The 22,901-nt window shown below is 48.1% G+C and overlaps 1 protein-coding gene across 4 annotated transcripts in view; it reads left to right on the forward strand.

Annotated features, from left to right (window-relative positions):
• Positions 1-22,901, forward strand: part of MTERF2 (mitochondrial transcription termination factor 2) — a 194,757-nt gene that overhangs the window by 101,546 nt on the left and 70,310 nt on the right. For 2 of the 4 annotated variants that reach the window (XR_011030598.1, XM_068278331.1), the window contains one exon: positions 2,526-2,759. The exons of 1 other annotated variant lie outside the window; for it this stretch is intronic. Coding sequence is in view for 1 of the 3 variants with exons in the window: in XM_068278331.1 (XP_068134432.1) it covers positions 2,526-2,535 (10 nt within the window). In the remaining 2 variants the exon portion in view is untranslated. Of the gene's footprint in view, positions 1-2,525; positions 2,760-22,901 lie in introns of those variants that run through there. One more of the 4 variants, XR_011030597.1, reaches the window with a different exon arrangement.

A 22,901-nucleotide genomic window follows, 5' to 3' on the forward strand; every position in this document is an offset into this window, starting at 1 on the left:
CTTTAGGAATTTTAGCGATCAACCTAATCTAGTAAGTATAGATAATCGATGAGGTGCTCCCATGATTCCAGCTTGCATGCAAGTTTAAAGCAATAGTATGCAGTTTGAAAAGTGACTAAATATCCTTAAAGAGGCCCTGTAGTGACATATAGCAGAATGCAGTAAAGCGGCCCTGTAGTGACATATAGCAGAATGCAGTAAAGAGGCCATGTAGTGACATATAGCAGAATGCAGTAAAGAGGCCCTGTAGTGACATATAGCAGAATGCAGTAAAGAGGCCCTGTAGTGACATATAGCAGAATGCAGTAAAGAGACCCTGTAGTGACATATAGCAGAATGCAGTAAAGAGACCCTGTAGTGACATATAGCAGAATGCAGTAAAGAGGCCCTGTAGTGACATATAGCAGAATGCAGTAAAGAGGTCCTGTAGTGACATATAGTAGAATGCAGTAAAGAGGCCCTGTAGTGACATATAGCAGAATGCAGTAAAGAGACCCTGTAGTGACATATAGCAGAATGCAGTAAAGAGGCCCTGTAGTGACATATAGCAGAATGCATTAAAGCAGCCCTGTAGTGATATATAGCAGAATGCAGTAAAGAGGTCCTGTAGTGACATATAGCAGAATGCAATAAAGCGGCCCTGTAGTGATATATAGCAGAATGCAGTAAAGAGGTCCTGTAGTGACATATAGCAGAATACAGTAAAGAGGCTCTGTAGTGACATATAGCAGAATGCAGTAAAGAGGCCCTGTAGTGATATATAGCAGAATGCAGTAAAGAGGCTCTGTAGTGACATATAGCAGAATGCAGTAAAGCGGCCCTGTAGTGACATATAGCAGAATGCAGTAAAGAGGCCCTGTAGTGATATATAGCAGAATGCAGTAAAGAGACCCTGTAGTGACATATAGCAGAATGCAGTAAAGAGGCCCTGTAGTGACATATAGTAGAATGCAGTAAAGAGGCCCTGTAGTGACATATAGTAGAATGCAGTAAAGAGGCCCTGTAGTGACATATAGCAGAATGCAGTAAAGAGGCCCTGTAGTGACATATAGCAGAATGCAGTAAAGAGGCCCTGTAGTGACATATAGCAGAATGCAGTAAAGAGACCCTGTAGTGACATATAGCAGAATGCAGTAAAGAGGCCCTGTAGTGATATATAGCAGAATGCAGTAAAGAGGCCCTGTAGTGACATATAGCAGAATGCAGTAAAGCGGCCCTGTAGTGATATATAGCAGAATGCAGTAAAGCGGCCCTGTAGTGATATATAGCAGAATGCAGTAAAGAGGTCCTGTAGTGACATATAGCAGAATACAGTAAAGAGGCTCTGTAGTGACATATAGCAGAATGCAGTAAAGCGGCCCTGTAGTGACATATAGCAGAATGCAGTAAAGAGACCCTGTAGTGACATATAGCAGAATGCAGTAAAGAGGCCCTGTAGTGACATATAGCAGAATGCAGTAAAGCGGCCCTGTAGTGATATATAGCAGAATGCAGTAAAGAGGTCCTGTAGTGATATATAGCAGAATGCAGTAAAGAGGCCCTGTAGTGACATATAGCAGAATGCAGTAAAGAGGCCCTGTAGTGACATATAGCAGAATGCAGTAAAGAGGCCCTGTAGTGACATATAGCAGAATGCAGTAAAGAGACCCTGTAGTGACATATAGCAGAATGCAGTAAAGAGGCCCTGTAGTGATATATAGCAGAATGCAGTAAAGAGGCCCTGTAGTGACATATAGCAGAATGCAGTAAAGCGGCCCTGTAGTCATATATAGCAGAATGCAGTAAAGCGGCCCTGTAGTGATATATAGCAGAATGCAGTAAAGAGGTCCTGTAGTGACATATAGCAGAATACAGTAAAGAGGCTCTGTAGTGACATATAGCAGAATGCAGTAAAGCGGCCCTGTAGTAATATATAGTAGAATGCAGTAAAGAGGCCCTGTAGTGACATATAGCAGAATGCAGTAAATAGGCCCTGTAGTGACATATAGCAGAATGCAGTAAAGCGGCCCTGTAGTAATATATAGCAGAATGCAGTAAAGAGACCCTGTAGTGACATATAGCAGAATGCAGTAAAGCGGCCCTGTAGTAATATATAGCAGAATGCAGTAAAGAGACCCTGTAGTGACATATAGCAGAGTGCAGTAAATTATTCGGGATACCCACTTTTATGATCATTTTCCTGGTTTGAACATCAGAAGCACTTCATTTATCTAAATATTGCTGAATATTGGTATGTAGTCCTGCCCTCCCAGTGATGCTTGTCCTAGGCTGTTTAGCTACGTGGAATTCTACTCCCCAGAGCATTGTGGGAGACCAGGTATACTTTGTACTGGCTTTGGAACTCTCAGTAACCAAACGTTCCACAGTGATGCACCGGACAGAACTAAAAATGTTGCCATCTGTTATAAATTTCAAAATGTAAATCAGGGAGAGGAAAGACTTTTACAATGAGCGAACACTAAATAATATATAAACTACTATTGTAAAAAAATTTTTTAAAAAAAATCATGTTATTTTCTCTACAGTTCCTCTTGAATGTACTGCCTGCTGATTTGGGCTGGCCCAAGTTGGAGCTCCATACAATTTGCATTGAACTAGGCAGATTTGATGGCATCAATGACCAGCTCTACTAGTAAGATAAAATACAAAAGCAAATCCTGATGTGACTTCGCCATCTAGTGTTCACCTTACTAAATGCAGTATTATACTATAAAGTGGTATCCCATTATTATTTATATATCATCTGTGGCTCTGTGCCAATAAATATCATCGAAATCTAATAAAGTACACAGTCAAATAATTCACAGGTGTACCATGAACATATGCATGGGACAGCAAAGTAATATAAAACAATATGAAGGTATAATAGGAGATTGCACGCTGCTCATATTGACTCTTCATTGGAAAAAGATATTGAAACTTTTAGAAACAGGGTGAAAATCTCCATTCTGAAAGTACAGGGGCTGGAAAAGAATACCATAAATAGTGATGAACACAAATTTCACATATGCCTCAATTCACTAAGCAGGTTAGACTAGTCTGATGGTTTGGTTAGTTGCATCTAAGGGGAATTCACTATTACCAAATGTTTTAAGGCTGGAACCCACTATCGCTATCGCTAATCACAATCGCTAGTGTTTTGTATGAGAGATTTGTAAGCGATTTCATGAGCGTTTTCGGTAGCGATTTTAAAAAGTGTAATCAATTTGCCATCGGTTGTTTAGCGATTAGTGTTTTAACTTCTGACTGGTCTTTTCAATTAATTTTAATTTTGTTAGTGTGCAGTAATGAAAAAAAAAAACTAGCAAAATCGCTCTGTGCAGGTTTTCATGAGCGATTACGCCAGCGTTTATATACTTTACATTGCAGAAACGCTAATTGCTACACGCTAAAAATGCTGCATGTCCTGCATTTTGCGATTTGGTAATTGCAATCGCTCCAGTGGAATTTGGCCCATCCATAAACATTAGCTGAGCGTTTAGGGAAATCGCTAGCGGTTTAAATCGCTCCCTAAACGTTTACAAAATCGCTCTAGTGGGTTTCAACCCATAGGCCTGGAACCCACTACAAAACGTTATCGCTAATCGCAATCGCAAGCGTTTTGTATGAGCGGTTTGTAAGCGATTTCATGAGCGTTTTAGGGAGCGATTTTAAAAAAGTGTAAACAATTTGCCAGCGGTTGTGTAGTGATTAGAGTTTTAAAGTCTGATTGGTCCTTTCATTTATTTTTAATTTTGTTACAGTGTACATCAGGGGTCTCAAACTCAATTTACCTGGGGGCCGCAGGAGGCAAAGTCAGGATGAGGCTGGGCCGCATAAGGAATTTCACAATCACGACGCATCGCCGCCTCTGCCCGCCCCTCTCACTCTTCCTTCACAGAGAGGAGCGGGGAGAGGCAGCGATCCGTGCGGCGATTGACGTCAGGAGGGGCAGAGCTGAAGCTGAAAGCTCTGCCCCTTCCAGGAAATGCCGGTGGATTGCCCCCCGGGGGATTTGGGGGCTCTGCAGCCCTCGTTTAGCGGCGGGGAAGCGGCGGATTACTTGGGAGCAATGAAGCGAACTATAAGGAAGCTTTTGCCGGCGAGGGCCACAAAATATTGTATCGAGGGCCGCAAATGGCCCGCGGGCCGCGAGTTTGAGACCCCTGGACTGTACATTAACTTTAAAACGCTAGCAAAATCGCTCCGTGCAAGTTTTGATGAGCGATTACGATGATAGACTTTACGTTGACACACTAACGCTAACAAAATGCTGCATGTCCTGCGCTTGCGATTTTCTGAATCGCAATCGCTCCAGTGGAAGCGCTCTTGTGGGTTCCAACCCTTAGACCTGTTTTTAGACCTGGTCTAAAACATTTGGCAATTCGGTGGGTAAAGCAGGGGAAATGATCAAAAGATGCAATTCACAAACTAGTAGCTATGACTGACATCCTTCTCCTTGCTGATGAGCTCTCCTCTGCATCCCATTAAGCTCCTGAATAATTAATTCAAAAGGTTCCATCCTCACATCTAAAATACCTCACAGAATCAAGATGCATACACACATCAGACCATAGTTTTTGGAAAATGAAAGATCACAGACCAATTTTACCCCCTTCCATGTAGTATGAGAGCCATACATACACAGTCTATTCCAGCGGTGGCGAACCTATGGCACGCGTGCCGGGCCCGGCACGCGTAGCCTAATCTGCTGGCACGCCACCGCTGCTTATGAACTGGCCGCAGCGTCTACTAGACGCCGCCGCGCCAGTTCATAGCCCGCAGCCCCGCAGTCTCCCGGGAAGCAGACCAGGCCTACGGCAAGATGGCTGCCGAAGCCCTGTACAAGAGACTATTTGTGTCTCCAGTACAGGGCTTCGGGCGCCATCTTCCCGTAGCCCTGCACTCTGCCTGTCAGCGGCAGCGCGGGAGACTGCAGGAGGAACGTCCGGGGGAGATGCGCGCCAGAGCCCAGCAGAGAGAGAAGACTTCTGTCAGGTGAGTACATTACTTGTTTTTGCAGTTGAAATGCGGACCACTGTGTTATTTTCTGCTAAAATGTTTTGTCACATGTTTATGTCCTGTGAAATGCTGCCCACTGTGTTTGTTTTCTGGTGAAACTGCGTTTGTTTTCTGGTGAAATGTGGCCCGCTGCGTTTGTTTTCTGGTGAAATGTGGCCCGCTGCGTTTGTTTTCTGGTGAAATGTGGCCCACTGCGTTTGTTTTCTGGTGAAATGTGGCCCGCTGCATTTGTTTTCTGGTGAAATGTGGCGCACTGCGTTTGTTTTGTGGTGAAATGTGGCCCGCTGCGTTTGTTTTCTGGTGAAATGTGGCCCGCTGCATTTGTTTTCTGGTGAAATGTGGCCCGCTGCGTTTGTTTTCTGGTGAAATGTGGCCCGCTGCATTTGTTTTCTGGTGAAATGTGGCCCGCTGCGTTTGTTTTCTGATGAAATGTGGCCCGCCGCGTTTGTTTTCTGGTGAAATGTGGGCCACTGCGTTTGTTTTCTGGTGAAATGTGGGCCACTGCGTTTGTTTTCTGGTGAAATGTGGGCCACTGCGTTTGTTTTCTGGTGAAATGTGGGCCACTGCGTTTGTTTTGTGGTGAAATGTGTCCCGCTGCGTTTGTTTTCTGATGAAATGTGGCCCACTGCGTTTGTTTTCTGGTGAAATGTGGCGCACTGCGTTTGTTTTCTGATGAAATGTGGCCCACTGCGTTTGTTTTCTGGTGAAATGTGGCCCACTGCGTTTGTTTTCTGGTGAAATGTGGCCCGCTGCGTTTGTTTTCTGGTGAAATGTGGCCCACTGCATTTGTTTTCTGGTGAAATGTGGCCCGCTGCGTTTGTTTTCTGGTGAAATGTGGGCCACTGCGTTTGTTTTGTGGTGAAATGTGTCCCGCTGCGTTTGTTTTCTGGTGAAATGTGGCCCGCTGCGTTTGTTTTCTGGTGAAATGTGGGCCACTGCGTTTGTTTTCTGGTGAAATGTGGCGCACTGCGTTTGTTTTCTGATGAAATGTGGCCCGCTGCGTTTGTTTTCTGATGAAATGTGGCGCACTGCGTTTGTTTTGTGGTGAAATGTGGCCCGCTGCGTTTGTTTTCTGGTGAAATGTGGCCCGCTGCGTTTGTTTTCTGGTGAAATGTGGCCCACTGCATTTGTTTTCTGGTGAAATGCGGCCCGCCGCGTTTGTTTTCTGGTGAAATGTGGGCCACTGCGTTTGTTTTCTGATGAAATGTGGCGCACTGCGTTTGTTTTGTGGTGAAATGTGGGCCACTGCGTTTGTTTTCTGATGAAATGTGGCGCACTGCGTTTGTTTTGTGGTGAAATGTGGCCCACTGCGTTTGTTTTCTGGTGAAATGTGGGCCACTGCGTTTGTTTTCTGATGAAATGTGGCGCACTGCGTTTGTTTTGTGGTGAAATGTGGGCCACTGCGTTTGTTTTCTGATGAAATGTGGGCCACTGCGTTTGTTTTCTGATGAAATGTGGCGCACTGCGTTTGTTTTGTGGTGAAATGTGGGCCACTGCGTTTGTTTTCTGATGAAATGTGGCGCACTGCGTTTGTTTTGTGGTGAAATGTGGGCCACTGCGTTTGTTTTCTGGTGAAATGTGGGCCACTGCGTTTGTTTTCTGATGAAATGTGGCGCACTGCGTTTGTTTTGTGGTGAAATGTGGCCCACTGCGTTTGTTTTCTGGTGAAATGTGGCCCACTGCGTTTGTTTTCTGATGAAATGTGGCCCACTGCGTTTGTTTTCTGATGAAATGTGGCCCGCTGCATTTGTTTTCTGGTGAAATGTGGCCCACTGCGTTTGTTTTCTGGTGAAATGTGGCCCGCCGCGTTTGTTTTCTGGTAAAATGTGGCCCACTGCGTTTGTTTTCTGGTGAAATGCGGCCCGCTGCGTTTGTTTTCTGATGAAATGTGGCCCGCCGCGTTTGTTTTCTGGTAAAATGTGGCCCACTGCGTTTGTTTTCTGGTGAAATGCGGCCCGCTGCGTTTGTTTTCTGGTGAAATGCGGCTGCTGCGTTTGTTTTCTGGTGAAATGTGGCCCGCTGCGTTTGTTTTCTGATGAAATGTGGCCCACTGCGTTTGTTTTCTGGTGAAATGTGGCCCGCTGCGTTTGTTTTCTGGTGAAATGCGGCTGCTGCGTTTGTTTTCTGGTGAAATGTGGCCCGCTGCGTTTGTTTTCTGGTGAAATGTGGCCCACATTGCATGATTTTCTGCTGAAATGTTGCACACATTGCGTTTATTTTCTGGTGTCTGGGATAACTGTTGCTGCATTTATTATTAAGGGCTCATTCACACTACAGAACGTATGCACGAATGCGATTTCATGCATGCGCTGCCAACGCACAGTGATCGCATGGAATGCATGTTGTGGTGCGCTAAAGTGTGGACGTCGGCAGCTGTACCCATCGGGGAAACGTATGCGTTGTGCGTTAAAATGTTCCCAGATGCGTTACACGCATGGGAACGCACACCTGTAGTGTGAATGGTAACATGGAAGTCTATTGACTTTCATGTTACCATATGAATCTTACATTATGTGCGTTGTGTCAAAACTGACAGCGCAGCAAATAGTGTGAATGAGCCCTTAATGGTCATAGTTGGCTATATTTGCTGCTTTGGGGTTATGGCGGGTATAAATAGCATCATAGTTTCTGCACACCCATGATGCGAATCCTCGTTTCACCACATCATGGCGGAAACACTGCTTTCTTATGCCCCCCCCCATTGGCACTCGGAGATAAATAAGTCGATGTTAGGTCGCAATTTGGGCACTCGGCCTCTGAAAGGTTAGCCATCACTGGTCTATTCTATGGAGCTGAACTCCTCATCAGATAGAAATCTTTGCAAGATGCTGCACACACAGATGCTGTACACATGCAACAGATCATTATCTGCAAAAGATCCGTTCCTGCAAAATGCATTCATAGTCTATATCTGCAGATCATCATACACACCTTGTTGAACAGACATTCATCTGCAGATCAGACAATAATCTGCAGATCTGAAGATCCATCCTGGTGGATCTGATCTGCAGGTGAATGTCTGTTAAACAAGGTGTGTATGATGATCTGCAGATATCAGACTATGAATGCATTTTGCAGGAACGGATCTTTTGCAGATACTGATCTGTTGCATGTGTACAGCATCTGTGTGTGCAGCATCTTGCAAAGATTTCTATCTGATGGGGAGTTCAGCTCCATAGAATAGACTGTGTAGGTGTGGCTCTCATACTACATGGAAGGGGGTAACATTGGTCTGTGATCTTTCATTTTCCAAAGACTATGGTCTGATGTGTGTATGCACCCTTACTTTACCTACAGAAATCAGTCGGTCTAATCGCTGCCAGAAAAAGTGGGCGTGGTTACTCCTGGTTTGCCTTTGTGAATTGTGTAATTACTGAATGTTAGACTAGGTCTAAAAACAGGTCTAAAACATGACACCAAACCATCAGTAGACTAAAAACCATCTGTAGACTAGTCTAAACTGCTTAGTGAATTGAGGCCATAGTTGTAATTTTGCATCATAATTCGCAGTTGCGGTGCAAAATTTTAATGTGAAATTTCAAGCAAATTCATAATAAATTTCACATGTAAACGTAATCCATCCGTAATTCTGTGTGATTTTTGTGCCTATTTTGGTGATTAATAGCAAAACCCCCATGCTATACATGCCATACATGCCATACACGCCATACATGCTATACATGCCATACATGCCATACATGCTATACATGCCATACATGCCATACATGCCATACATGCCATACATGCCATACACGCCATACACGCCATACACGCCATACACGCCATACACGCCATACATGCCATACACGCCATACACGCCATACACGCCATACATGCCATACATGCCATACATGCCATACACGCCATACACGCCATACACGCCATACATGCTATACATGCTATACATGCCATACATGCCATACACGCCATACACGCCATACACGCCATACACGCCATGCACGCCATGCACGCCATACACGACATACATGATATACATGCCATACACGACATACATGCTATACATGCTATACACGCCATACACGCCATACACGCCATACACGCCATACACTCCATACACGCCATACACGCCATACATGATATACATGCCATACATGCCATACACGCCATACACGACATACATGCTATACATGCTATACATGCCCCTATACATTCTATAATTTTTCAAAAAGACCTTTTAGAAAATCTGATTTAAAAATACAAAGAAAAATGGTTTTTAAACTGTAATTTTCCCGAGTTTAAAAACCATTTTTCTTTGCATTTTTAAAATCGTTTTTTTTTTTTCAAACACTACGTCTTTTTGAAAAATAATTTTTTTGACTTATTCCCAGTATTCTCCTTAACTTATGTAGCAGTGGTGTCAGTAGCACGTATGGGGGGTGTTTGCTATTCACTGCTAAAGTCGGCACAAAATTACGCAAAAATTATAATTGTGTATAGGCGTCATTGCAAAAATGTACCCCGAAATTTTGCATAATCGTGATTAGCCAATCATAAAACCAGCGGACAAAGGAGGTGCAGTTTCATACAGGATACCACAGGCCTCTGGAGGCTGTGGGCCCACTACGAGAAGAGACTATGGACTATCCTGGCTGCCACGTATGTGGCAGCGCTGTACCCCAATATCCCATGCAGGTGGCATTACAGCCTCTCAAACTCAGTGGCACCTCCTTATGGAATCGGTGTTACTGCTCACTGTTAAACTTTATGTATAAAGTGTTACCATATTACGCAGTGCTGTACAATAGAAGGGGGAGACATTACAGCATTAAACAATGTTGCACGGGGACATAACGTTCAACAATGGTACACAAAATAGTGATTTAACAATGTAGGGATGAATATAGCAGACAAGTCACTGGGTCCAGATGGTGGTGGAAAAGAGCAAATGGAGAGGAGAACCCAGCCCAGTGGTGGACACAGCCAGCAGTGGGCCCCTGTGCAAAATTGCAATTGCGGGCCCCTACGACCTGCGGCACGCTAAGCGTGCCGCAGCAAAAAATGGGTGTGGCTATAAGGGTGTGGATAGGACCTGCGGCGCTGCAAAAATTGGGCGTGGCAATGACCGGATGAGGGCGGAGCTAACTGTAATTTAACGCGAACCCGGGGTGAGGGTTTATTTCCTTTTAAACAATACACGTTGCCTGGCGGCCCTGCTGATCTATTTGGCTGCAGTAATAAACTGAATTACACCAGCAACAAGCATGCAGCTTAATCTTCTCAGTTCTGACAATATTGTCAGAAACCCCTGACCTGCTGCATGCTTGTTCAGGGTCTATGGTTGAAAGAATAAGAGGCAGAGGACCAGCACGGCAGCCAGGCAACTGGTATTGCTTAAAAGGAGAGAAATATGGCAGCCTCAATATTATTCTCACCTCAGGTTCCCTCGAAAAGTGCAACGCAAAGACAGTGGGCCCAAGTTTTGGTGACCCTTTCCTCAGAAAATTCACATCATTGTGCAGGTTTTCTCAAGAAAATACACATAATGTGAGCAGATATGCCCAGAAAATACATTCAATCATGTCGGCAGATATGCCCAGAAAATACATTCAATCATGTCGGCAGATATGCCCAGAAAATACATTCAATCATGTCGGCAGATATGCCCAGAAAATACGTGCAATCATGTCGGCAGATATGCCCAGAAAATACGTGCAATCATGTCGGCAGATATGCCCAGAAAATACGTGCACTCATGTCGGCAGATATGCCCAGAAAATACGTGCAATCATGTCGGCAGATATGCCCAGAAAATACGTGCAATCATGTCGGCAGATATGCCCAGAAAATACGTGCAATCATGTCTGCAGATATGCCCAGAAAATACGTGCAATCATGTCGGCAGATATGCCCAGAAAATACGTGCAATCATGTTGGCAGATATGCCCAGAAAATACGTGCAATCATGTCGGCAGATATGCCCAGAAAATACGTGCAATCATGTCGGCAGATATGCCCAGAAAATACGTGCAATCATGTCGGCAGATATGCCCAGAAAATACGTGCAATCATGTCGGCAGATATGCCCAGAAAATACGTGCAATCATGTCGGCAGATATGCCCAGAAAATACGTGCAATCATGTCGGCAGATATGCCCAGAAAATACGTGCAATCATGTCGGCAGATATGCCCAGAAAATACGTGCAATCATGTCGGCAGATATGCCCAGAAAATACGTGCAATCATGTTGGCAGATATGCCCAGAAAATACGTGCAAACATGTCGGCAGATATGCCCAGAAAATACGTGCAAACATGTCGGCAGATATGCCCAGAAAATACGTGCAAACATGTCGGCAGATATGCCCAGAAAATACGTGCAAACATGTCGGCAGATATGCCCAGAAAATACGTGCAAACATGTCGGCAGATATGCCCAGAAAATACGTGCAATCATGTCGGCAGATATGCCCAGAAAATACGTGCAATCATGTCGGCAGATATGCCCAGAAAATACGTGCAATCATGTCGGCAGATATGCCCAGAAAATACGTGCAATCATGTCGGCAGATATGCCCAGAAAATACGTGCAATCATGTCGGCAGATATGCCCAGAAAATACGTGCAATCATGTCGGCAGATATGCCCAGAAAATACGTGCAATCATGTCGGCAGATATGCCCAAAAAATACGTGCACTCATGTCGGCAGATATGCCCAAAAAATACGTGCAATCATGTCGGCAGATATGCCCAGAAAATACGTGCAATCATGTCGGCAGATATGCCCAGAAAATACGTGCAATCATGTCGGCAGATATGCCCAGAAAATACGTGCAATCATGTCGGCAGATATGCCCAGAAAATACGTGCAATCATGTCGGCAGATATGCCCAGAAAATACGTGCAATCATGTCGGCAGATATGCCCAGAAAATACGTGCAATCATGTCGGCAGATATGCCCAGAAAATACGTGCAATCATGTCGGCAGATATGCCCAGAAAATACGTGCAATCATGTCGGCAGATATGCCCAGAAAATACGTGCAATCATGTCGGCAGATATGCCCAGAAAATACGTGCAATCATGTCGGCAGATATGCCCAGAAAATACGTGCAATCATGTCGGCAGATATGCCCAGAAAATACGTGCAATCATGTCGGCAGATATGCCCAGAAAATACGTGCAATCATGTCGGCAGATATGCCCAGAAAAAACGTGCAATCATGTCGGCAGATATGCCCAGAAAATACGTGCAATCATGTCGGCAGATATGCCCAGAAAATACGTGCAATCATGTCGGCAGATATGCCCAGAAAATACGTGCAATCATGTTGGCAGATATGCCCAGAAAATACGTGCAAACATGTCGGCAGATATGCCCAGAAAATACGTGCAAACATGTCGGCAGATATGCCCAGAAAATACGTGCAAACATGTCGGCAGATATGCCCAGAAAATACGTGCAAACATGTCGGCAGATATGCCCAGAAAATACGTGCAAACATGTCGGCAGATATGCCCAGAAAATACGTGCAATCATGTCGGCAGATATGCCCAGAAAATACGTGCAATCATGTCGGCAGATATGCCCAGAAAATACGTGCAATCATGTCGGCAGATATGCCCAGAAAATACGTGCAATCATGTCGGCAGATATGCCCAGAAAATACGTGCAATCATGTCGGCAGATATGCCCAGAAAATACGTGCAATCATGTCGGCAGATTTGCCCAGAAAATACATGCAATCATGTAGCAGATTTGCCCAGAAAACACATGCAATCATGTGGCAGACCTGCCCAGAACATACACCTGCTAATATAAATTAAAAAAAATTTACTCACCTGCAGCAGCAGACCTCCTGTCCCAGCCTCCATCCGGCGCGCAGCTCCCATGGGTGGTTGGGTGGATAGGTAGCCTGGTGGGTGAGTGGGTAGGTAGGTAGCCTGGTGGGTAGGTAGGCAGCCTGGTGGGTGGGTAGGTAGGTAGGCAGCCTGGTGGGTGGGTAGGTAGCCAGGTGGGTGGGTAGGTAGCCGGTTGGTTAGGTAGCCTGGTGGGTGGATTAGTAACTAGCCTGGAAGGTAGGTAGGTAGCCGGGTGGGTGGGTGGGTGGGTAGGTAGCCTGGTGGGTGGGTAGGTAGCCTGGTGGGTCTTTAGGTAGGTAGCCTGGTGGGTTGGTAGGTAGCCGGGTGGGTAGGTAGGTAGCCGGGTGGGTAGGTAGCCGGATGGGTGGGTGGGTAGGTAGCCGGATGGGTGGGTAGGTAGGTAGCCGGGTGGGTAGGTAGGTAGGTGGGTGGGTAGGTAGGTAGCCTGGTGGGTGGGTAGGTAGCCGGTGGGTGGTTAGGTAGCTGGGTAGGTAGCCGGGTGAGTGGATGGGTAGGTAGGTAGCCGGGTGGGTAGCTATCCGGGTGGGGGGCCCGACTCCTATCCTCCCTCCCTCCTTCACCTCGGGGGCCCCCCTCCCGGTATGCGCGGCTGGAGAGCGGCAAATACAGGAAGTCTCCGGGGCTCCAGCAGGCGCTAGAGGCTCAGCCGCTTGGTCTCGATGTCTCTCTCCTCTGTATACTGCTCGCTACTTCCTGGTTTAGTAGCGAGCGATATACAGAGTTGGAGACAGAGGAGACCAAGCGGCTGAGCCTCTAGCGCCTGCTGGAGCCCCGGAGACTTCCTGTATTTGCCGCTCTCCCGCCGCATGAGGGGGGGGCCCGAGGTGAGGGGGGGAGGACAGGAGTCGGGGGGGCCCCCCAGGTTTAAAAAAAAAACAAAAACCCAGCAATACTTAATGGGCCCATGAAGCAACGGAACTTCAGGGGCCCTCGTGCAGCGGCACGACCTGCACGGCCGTATGTCCGCCACTGCTGGGGGGATTTACTGGGCGCTTTGCATGGCTGGGGGGCATTTGCTGGGCGCTTTACATGGCTGGGGGGCATTTGCTGGGTGCTTTGCATGGCTGGGGGGCTTTTCTGGGAGCTTTGCATGTGAGGGTGGCCTGCTCTAATTTACAGACCTCAGATCAGGGCGGCCAGAGAGGCAGCGCGCACGCTACCCGCCCAGGACCGTACACTTCACATGTGGAAGTGATCGATGACCTCACTTCGGCTTGGTAGTGTTCTCGTCCTGCGGGTCGCGTGTGAGCCGATATGCCTCTCTCCACCTCTCCGGTCCGGTCACCCTGATGTGAGGTCTGAGAAGTGCAGGCAGTGGGGACAGGTGAGCGGGACTTCGGGACTTGGCCGGCCACACTTAGCCACAACGCGTTCTGGCTGGCCAAAGTCCGCAATTAAAGTCCATTTCTCACATTGGCCGCATCATCCGGCCACTTCTAGATTTGACCAGCCAGAACCTGAAGTGGCCAGACTTCGGGTTCTGGCCATAACATATACATTACCTGCTCCTGCCGATCATCACATCTCCTCCACTTCCTGGTTAATTAGCAAGTGCCGTGCAACCAGCCAATCACCATGCGGGACTGAAGCCACATGGTGATTGGTTGGCTGCATGGCACTTGCTAACTAACCAGGAACTGGAGGAGACACGTTCGCCAGGAGCAGATAATGAATAGTTAGGCTTCCACTGCGCATTTTGCATAATGACATTAGGTACCAGACTGTCCCCAGGACTGCCTCTGGGTACCCCAGCCTGAGCCCCCCCCCAGCCACTGCAGTGGCGGCGGGGGCTTTAGTTACACCACTGGTCCCTGGCATCTATAGTGAGCTGTGTCTGTAACGGACAGCCTAATGATGACTCTTCTCAGTAGCTCTTTGGCCCCCGGCATTGGTTGAACTCTCCCGCAGAATGAATAGGATAATTAGGGATCGGTAAAAGGCTCGGAGACTGCGCCATTCTTCCATGTCACGGGCTGCAGAAATTAAAATCGCTGGCCGGCTAAATAAAGGCTAAATACATTTTATGAAACTCGTTGGTCCGTACACGGAACTCTGATGGAGGATTTCATGTGAAAATGTAAATGTAATTTGCTGTAATCTATTACAATTAGACGCCGCGGCTAAATATAACCATTAAAGGGGCGCGGGGCGATCGAGAATTAAGTTTTATTAGCATCGGAAATAGGATGATAAAAAAAAAAAGTTGGGAACTTCAAGGTGATTTTTATTTTGCAAAACTAAAACGCACATCCAAAAAAACACTCTGCAAAGTTTTTCATGTGATTAGATTCAGTAATCATGTAATCAGCAAAGATGGCCGCCCCACGTATGTGTGTGTGCGTGCGTGCATGTATATAATTACTCTTCTAACTATAATTCACATTGATAAGCTGATTTGCATTAAAGGACACCTGAGGAGAGAGTAATATGGAGGCTGCCATATTTATTTCCTCTTAAACAATGCACACTGCCGGGCTGTCCTACTGATCCTCTGCCTTTAATACCTTTTAGCCATAGCTCCTGAACATGCATGCAACAGATCAAGTGCTTCTGACTGAAGTCTGACTAGATTTGCCACATGCTTGTTTCAGGGTTGTGATTCAGACACTACAGCAGCTAAAAAGATCAGCTGGATGCCAGGCAACTGGTATTGTTTAAAAGGAAGTAAATATGGCCCATCCATGTCCGTCTCAGTTCAGGTGTATTTTAACTCCTTTCCTTTTTAGGTCGTAGATCCTTTGTCCTAATTAGTGCTGCTGTAGGTTTTAGGACATAGAATCTACGTCTGGCATTAAAAACCCACCGCCTGCCGCGTGTGCACGTGTGTGTTTGCAGGTGTGCAGGTGACTGTGCACACGTGTGCAAGGGCATGGTCCTGAGAATGATTGTTACTAATAGTAACAATCATTCAAACAGGTTAGACAAGAAAAAGAAAGTCCCGCCCACGGATGTATCATAGCCAATCACAGGAACCTCTATTCAGCTGCAATTTTTAAGGAGCCCTGGATACTGTACCAGTGATTTGTCCAGCCTGGCTATGCAACCTAAGGTATACTTAACCTTGTAGTCCACCAAATGTGCAAGTGCTTGTCCTGTTCTCTACTGAGAAGACAGAGCTGCTCCTGTGCAGCAGAGAATGTACCAGGGCATGCTGGGACATTTCTAGGACAAGTGCTTGTACTGTACCTCCAATGGGAGGACAGAGCTGCTCCTGTGCAGCAGAGAATGCACCAGGGCATGCTGGGATATTTCTAGGACAAGTGCTTGTACTGTACCTCCAATGGGAGGACAGAGCTGCTCATGTGCAGCAGAGAATGTGCCAGGGCATGCTGGGCCATTTCTAGGATAAATGCTTGTACTGTACCTCCAATGGGAGGACAGAGCTGCTCCTGTGCAGCAGAGAATGTGCCAGGGCATGCTGGGACATTTCTAGGACAAGTGCTTGTACTGTACCTCCAATGGGAGGACAGAGCTGCTCATGTGCAGCAGAGAATGTACCGGGGCATGCTGGGATATTTCTAGGACAAGCGCTTGTACTGTACCTCCAATGGGAGGACAGAGCTGCTCATGTGCAGCAGAGAGTGTACCAGGGCATGCTGGGATATTTCTAGGACAAGTGCTTGTACTGTACCTGCAATGGGAGGACAGAGTTAATCCTGTGCAGCAGAGAATGTACCAGGGCATGCTGGGATATTTCTAGGACAAGTGCTTGTACTGTACCTCCAATGGGAGGACAGAGCTGCTCCTGTGCAGCAGAGAATGCACCAGGGCATGCTGGGCCATTTCTAGGACAAGTGCTTGTACTGTACCTCCAATGGGAGGACAGAGCTGCTCCTGTGCAGCAGAGAATGTACCAGGGAATGCTGGGCTATTTCTAGGACAAGTGCTTGTACTGTACCTCCGATGGGAGGACAGAGCTGCTCATGTGCAGCAGAGAATGTACCAGGGCATGCTGGGCCATTTCTAGGACAAGTGCTTGCAGGGCCGAGGCAGAGGCTGGGAAGGCTGGGGCATCTGGCCAACTGCCGGCTGCATTCACCAGCGCTATTTGTTCCTGCATTGTGCCCCATCCTGTGTTCCGTACTGAAGTGTGCACCGGCTTGAGTTTCTTCCTGTGTGTACATGACATGTACTTGCTACAGTGCTGGAAAGGAGAGACTGATTGTGGCTGCTGATAAAGAGGAGCTGAACCTCAGCGTAGCCAAACAGAGCACAGGCGTTTGGCTGGTGAAGTTTCCGAAGTACTTGGCACAGCAGTGTGCGAAAGCCACAGGAAGGAATGAAGTGGGAAAGCTCCGGATTGTCACATTTATGACTGCATTGCAATTGCCTGAGTGCCCTAGTATTGCCATGCTCCTAATCAGTGTGCCTGTGTGACTCAAACAGCCGTGCTGTCATCAGAGAGTAGTGATGGGTCGTTCGCGAACGAGCCGGCGCTAAGAGCCGGCTCTTTGCTGCGAACGACAAGAGCCGGTTCTCACTTTCAAAAGAGCCGATGCCTCAGACGCCCCATACAGCCCTGCTTTGGTCTGTAATAAATGGCGCTGAGGCATGCTGGGAAATGTAGTCCTCCTCTCGCAGCTTGTAGGAGTGTATGGGGCGGAGCAGAGCAGTAGCAGGAGGGATTGCACCAGTCAGAGAAGCAGTATGGAGTTGTCATGGAGACGGGGGCGGGGCTTTTACTCCGATTCTGAGTGGTGTCTAGTGATATTTAATGAAGAGCCGATTGAGAGCCGTAAGAGCCGGCTCTTTAATGGGAGCCGATTCAGAAGAGCCGATGCTCTGAGAAGAGCCGGAATTCCCATCACTATCAGAGAGATAACAGACACTTATGGCATTGTGTTGCTAGGCAACAGCAGGAAGCCGGCTTCTGCTCCAACAGAAGTGGCTTCCTGCAGCGATGCCCGTGTAAAACATGAGAGCTGAGCTGTGGCTGGACTGGACAGGGGGGAGGGAATCCCCCCTTGATCTCATTCAGGAGGAAGCAGTGAACCTTTCACTGTCAACACCGTGCCCGTGGATGACTGGAGGACGGGACAGGGAAGCAGCTGTTATATGGATGTCTGGAATCATCCATGCCTAGAATGAGACCGGTATGGAGGGGGAAGGGGGTTTGGAGAGGGGCAGACAGTTATCTGACAGTCACACACATCAATAGCTGCCACTGTGAGTGACAAGATGTGTTCTCAGTACTGCAATGCCCTCAGTCTAATGGCTCATACACACGTGGCAGGTGCGTGTTGTTGTGACAGGTCTCCCGTGTGTATGACGCGCATGCCCCGAACCGTCGCTACTCAGAGCTGTCGCAGGGCGATTGACTTGGCCAATCGCCTGCAACAGCTGTCGCCGCAACTGTCGCTAGTCCGCCGTGTGTATGTGGACTAGCGACAGCAACCCACACACAGTGAGCGGAGCTTCCGGCGGGGGGAGGGACCTTCGGCGACGAGCTGTCGCTGTTTTTTTTTTTTGTTTTTGTGTGTTGCTTGCCTCGTTTTGTGCCTCGTGTGTATGAGGCTTTACTCCCCCTCACATACATCCTATATGAAGTGGGGGTGGAGTTAGACTGAGGACACTGCAGTACTGAGAACACATCTAGTCATCTTGATGTGATTTGTGTGTTTCTGAGGGGGGGGGGGGGGGTAGTGGGGTCATACATTTAAAGCCAATCGGTACTAGTTTAAAAATAAAAAAATCAGATACTCACCTAAGGAGAGGGAAGGCTCGGTCCTAATGAGCCTTCCCTCTCCTCTCCCGGTGCCCTCGGTGCTGCGCTGGCTCCCCCGTTCGCGTCCGCCACCGCAGGGACTTCGGAGGTCTTCGGGAGCACTCGGGCTCCCGAAGACGGGCCGCTCCATACTACGCACGCGCGAGTGCGTCATAGAGGGCGCTCGCGCATGCGTAGTAAGGAGCGGCCCGTCTTCGGGAGCCCGAGTGCTCCCGAAGGCTTCCGAAAGCTCCCTTCGGCAGCGGAAGTGGCAGTATTTGACCGAACTGGTCGAATACTGCTACGGAGGATCCTGCGCGGGACCGGGCATCGGGAGAGGAAAGGGAAGGCTCATTAGGACTGAGCCTTCCCTCTCCTTAGGTGAGTATCTGACTTTTTTATTTTTAAATTGGTAAACACTCATACCTGACATGATAAAGGCAGATTGATTTATACTTAAATACTGGAGCTTTTTCTATCCTACATTAGTCAATTACAAGACAAGACAAATAACATTTATATTGCGCTTTTCTCCTGGCAGACTCAAAGCGCCAGAGTTGCAGCCACTAGGGGGTACTCTATAGGTGGTAGCAGTGTTAGGGAGACTTGCCCAATTACCTCCTTCGCCATCCTCCCAGACCCCAAAATGTGTCCCTGTTAGCCCTGTAAAGTTGTGACTCACCTGAGCAGTCAGGAGCACAGCAGATCGGCCTACAGGGGGCTGGGAAAATCCTCAGGTCGCTGACACTAACCTAGCCCATATCTACACCTAACTGTAACACAGCTATTGTGCTGCCCCATGCCCAAATTACAGGCTATTGCTAATAATTTTAGAATTTTGACATGGGCCCCTATAGTGACACCCAAATGACCTACTTTAGGGGGGGGGGGGGCGCACTTTGGAAGCTCAGCCTCTGTTGCTGGGGAACCTTGTCCCGGCCCTGAGTGCTTGTACTGTACCTCCAATGAGAGGACAGAGCTGCTCCTGTGCAGCAGGGAATGTACCAGGGCATGCTGGGCCATTTCTAGGACAAGTGCTTGCCCTGTACCTCCAATGGGGGGACATAGCTGCTCCTGTTCAGCAGAGAATGCACCAGGGCATGCTGGGCCATTTCTAGGACAAGTGCTTGTACTGTATCTCCAATGGGAGGACAGAGCTGCCCCTGTGCAGCAGAGAATGCACCAGGGCATGCTGGGCCAATTCTAGGACATGTGCTTGTACTGTACCTCCAATCGGAGGACAGAGCTGGTCCTGTGCAGCAGAGAATGTACCAGAGCATGCTGGGCCATTTCTAGGACAAGTGTTTGTACTGTACCTCAAATGGGAGGACAGAGCTGCTCCTGTGCAGCAGAGAATGCACCAGGGCATGCTGGGCCATTTCTAGGACAAGTGCTTGTACTGTACCTCCAATGGGAGGACAGAGCTGGTCCTGTGCAGCAGAGAATGCACCAGGGCATGCTGGGCCATTTCTAGGACAAGTGCTTGTACTGTACCTCCATTGGGAGGACAGAGCTGCACCTGTGCAGCAGAGAATGTACCAGGGCATGCTGGGATATTTCTAGGACAAGTGCTTGTACTGTATCTCCAGTGGGAGGACAGAGCTGCTCCTCTGCAGCAGAGAATGCACCAGGACATGCTGGGCCATTTCTAGGACAAGTGCTTGTACTGTACCTCCAATGGGAGGACAGAGCTGCTCCTGTGCAGCAGAGAATGCACCAGGGCATGCTGGGCCATTTCTAGGACAAGTGCTTGTACTGTACCACCAATGGGAGGACAGAGCTGGTCCTGTGCAGCAGAGAATGTACCAGGACATGCTGGGATATTTTGAGGACAAGTGCTTGTACTGTACCACCAATGGGAGGACAGAGCTGGTCCTGTGCAGCAGAGAATGTACCAGGACATGCTGGGATATTTTGAGGACAAGTGCTTGTACTGTACCTCCAATGGGAGGACAGAGTTGCTCCTGTGCAGCAGAGAATGTACCAGGGCATGCTGGGATATTTCTAGGACAAGTGATTGTACTGTACCTCCAATGGGAGGACAGAGTTGCTCCTGTGCAGCAGAGAATGTACCAGGGCATGCTGGGATATTTCTAGGACAAGTGCTTGTACTGTACTTCCAATGGGAGGGCAGAGCTGCTCCTGTGCAGCAGAGAATACATCAGGGCATGGTGGGCCATTTCTAGGACAAGTGCTTGTACTGCACCTCCAATGGGAGGACAGAGCTGCTCCTGTGCAGCAGAGAATGTACCAGGGCATGCGGGGATATTTCTAAGACAAGTGCTTGTACTGTACCTGCAATGGGAGGACAGAGTTAATCCTGTGCAGCAGAGAATGTACCAGGGCATGCTGGGATATTTCTAGGACAAGTACATGTACTGTACCTCCAATGGGAGGACAGAGCTGCTCCTGTGCAGCAGAGAATGTACCAGGGCATGCTGGGATATTTCTAGGACAAGTGGTGCTTGTACTGTACCACCAATGGGAGGACAGAGCTGCTCCTGAGCAGCAGAGAATGTACCAGGGCATGCTGGGATATTTCTAGGACAAGTGCTTGTACTGTACCTGCAATGGGAGGACAGAGTTAATCCTGTGCAGCAGAGAATGTACCAGGGCATGCTGGGGTATTTCTAGGACAAGTGCTTGTACTGTACCTCCAATGGGAGAACAGAGCTGCTCCTGTGCAGCAGAGAATGTACCAGGGCATGCTGGGCCATTTCTAGGACAAGTGCTTCTACTGTACCTCCAATGGCAGGACAGAGCTTCTCCTGCGCAGCAGAGAATGTACCAGGGCATGCTGGGCCATTTCTAGGACAAGTGATTGTACTATACCTACAATGGGAGGACAGAGCTGCTCCTGTGCACCAGAGAATGTACCAGGGCATGCTGGGATATTTCTAGGACAAGTGCTTGTACTGTACCTCCAATGGGAGGACAGAGCTGCTCCTGTGCAGCAGAGAATGTACCAGGGCATGCTGGGATATTTCTAGGACAAGTGCTTGTACTGTACCTCCAATGGGAGGGCAGAGCTGGTCCTGTGCAGCAGAGAATGTACCAGGGCATGCTGGGGTATTTCTAGGACAAGTGCTTGTACTGTACCTCCAATGGGAGGACAGAGCTGCTCCTGTGCAGCAGAGAATGTACCAGGGCATGCTGGGATATTTATAGGACAAGTGCTTGTACTGTACCTCCAATGGGAGGGCAGAGCTGGTCCTGTGCAGCAGAGAATGTACCAGGGCATGCTGGGATATTTCTAGGACAAGTGCTATTACTGTACCTCCAATGGGAGGACAGAGCTGCTCCTGTGCAGCAGAGAATGTACCAGGGCATGCTGGGATATTTATAGGACAAGTGCTTGTACTGTACCACCAATGGGAGGACAGAGCTGGTCCTGTGCAGCAGAGAATGTACCAGGACATGCTGGGATATTTCTAGGACAATTGATTGTACTGTACCTGCAATGGGAGGACAGAGCTGCTCCTGTGCAGCAGAGAATGTACCAGGGCATGCTGGGATATTTCTAGGACAAGTGCTTGTACTGTACCTCCAATGGGAGGGCAGAGCTAGTCCTGTGCAGCAGAGAATGTACCAGGGCATGCTGGGGTATTTCTAGGACAAGTGCTTGTACTGTACCTCCAATGGGAGGACAGAGCTGCTCCTGTGCAGCAGAGAATGTACCAGGGCATGCTGGGATATTTATAGGACAAGTGCTTGTACTGTACCACCAATGGGAGGACAGAGCTGGTCCTGTGCAGCAGAGAATGTACCAGGACATGCTGGGATATTTCTAGGACAAGTGATTGTACTGTACCTCCAATGGGAGGACAGAGTTGCTCCTGTGCAGCAGAGAATGTACCAGGGCATGCTGGGATATTTCTAGGACAAGTGCTTGTACTGTACTTCCAATGGGAGGGCAGAGCTGCTCCTGTGCAGCAGAGAATACATCAGGGCATGGTGGGCCATTTCTAGGACAAGTGCTTGTACTGTACCTCCAATGGGAGGACAGAGCTGCTCCTGTGCAGCAGAGAATGTACCTGGGCATGCTGGGCCATTTCTAGGACAAACGCTTGTACTGCACCTCCAATGGGAGGACAGAGCTGCTCCTGTGCAGCAGAGAATGTACCAGGGCATGCGGGGATATTTCTAAGACAAGTGCTTGTACTGTACCTGCAATGGGAGGACAGAGTTAATCCTGTGCAGCAGAGAATGTACCAGGGCATGCTGGGCCATTTCTAGGACAAGTGCTTGTACTGTACCTCCAATGGGAGGACAGAGCTGCTCCTGTGCAGCAGAGAATGTACCAGGGCATGCTGGGATATTTCTAGGACAAGTGGTGCTTGTACTGTACCACC

The sequence above is a fragment of the Hyperolius riggenbachi genome, chromosome 3 (genome assembly GCF_040937935.1).
Source record: "Hyperolius riggenbachi isolate aHypRig1 chromosome 3, aHypRig1.pri, whole genome shotgun sequence".
Classification (NCBI taxonomy): domain Eukaryota; kingdom Metazoa; phylum Chordata; class Amphibia; order Anura; family Hyperoliidae; genus Hyperolius; species Hyperolius riggenbachi.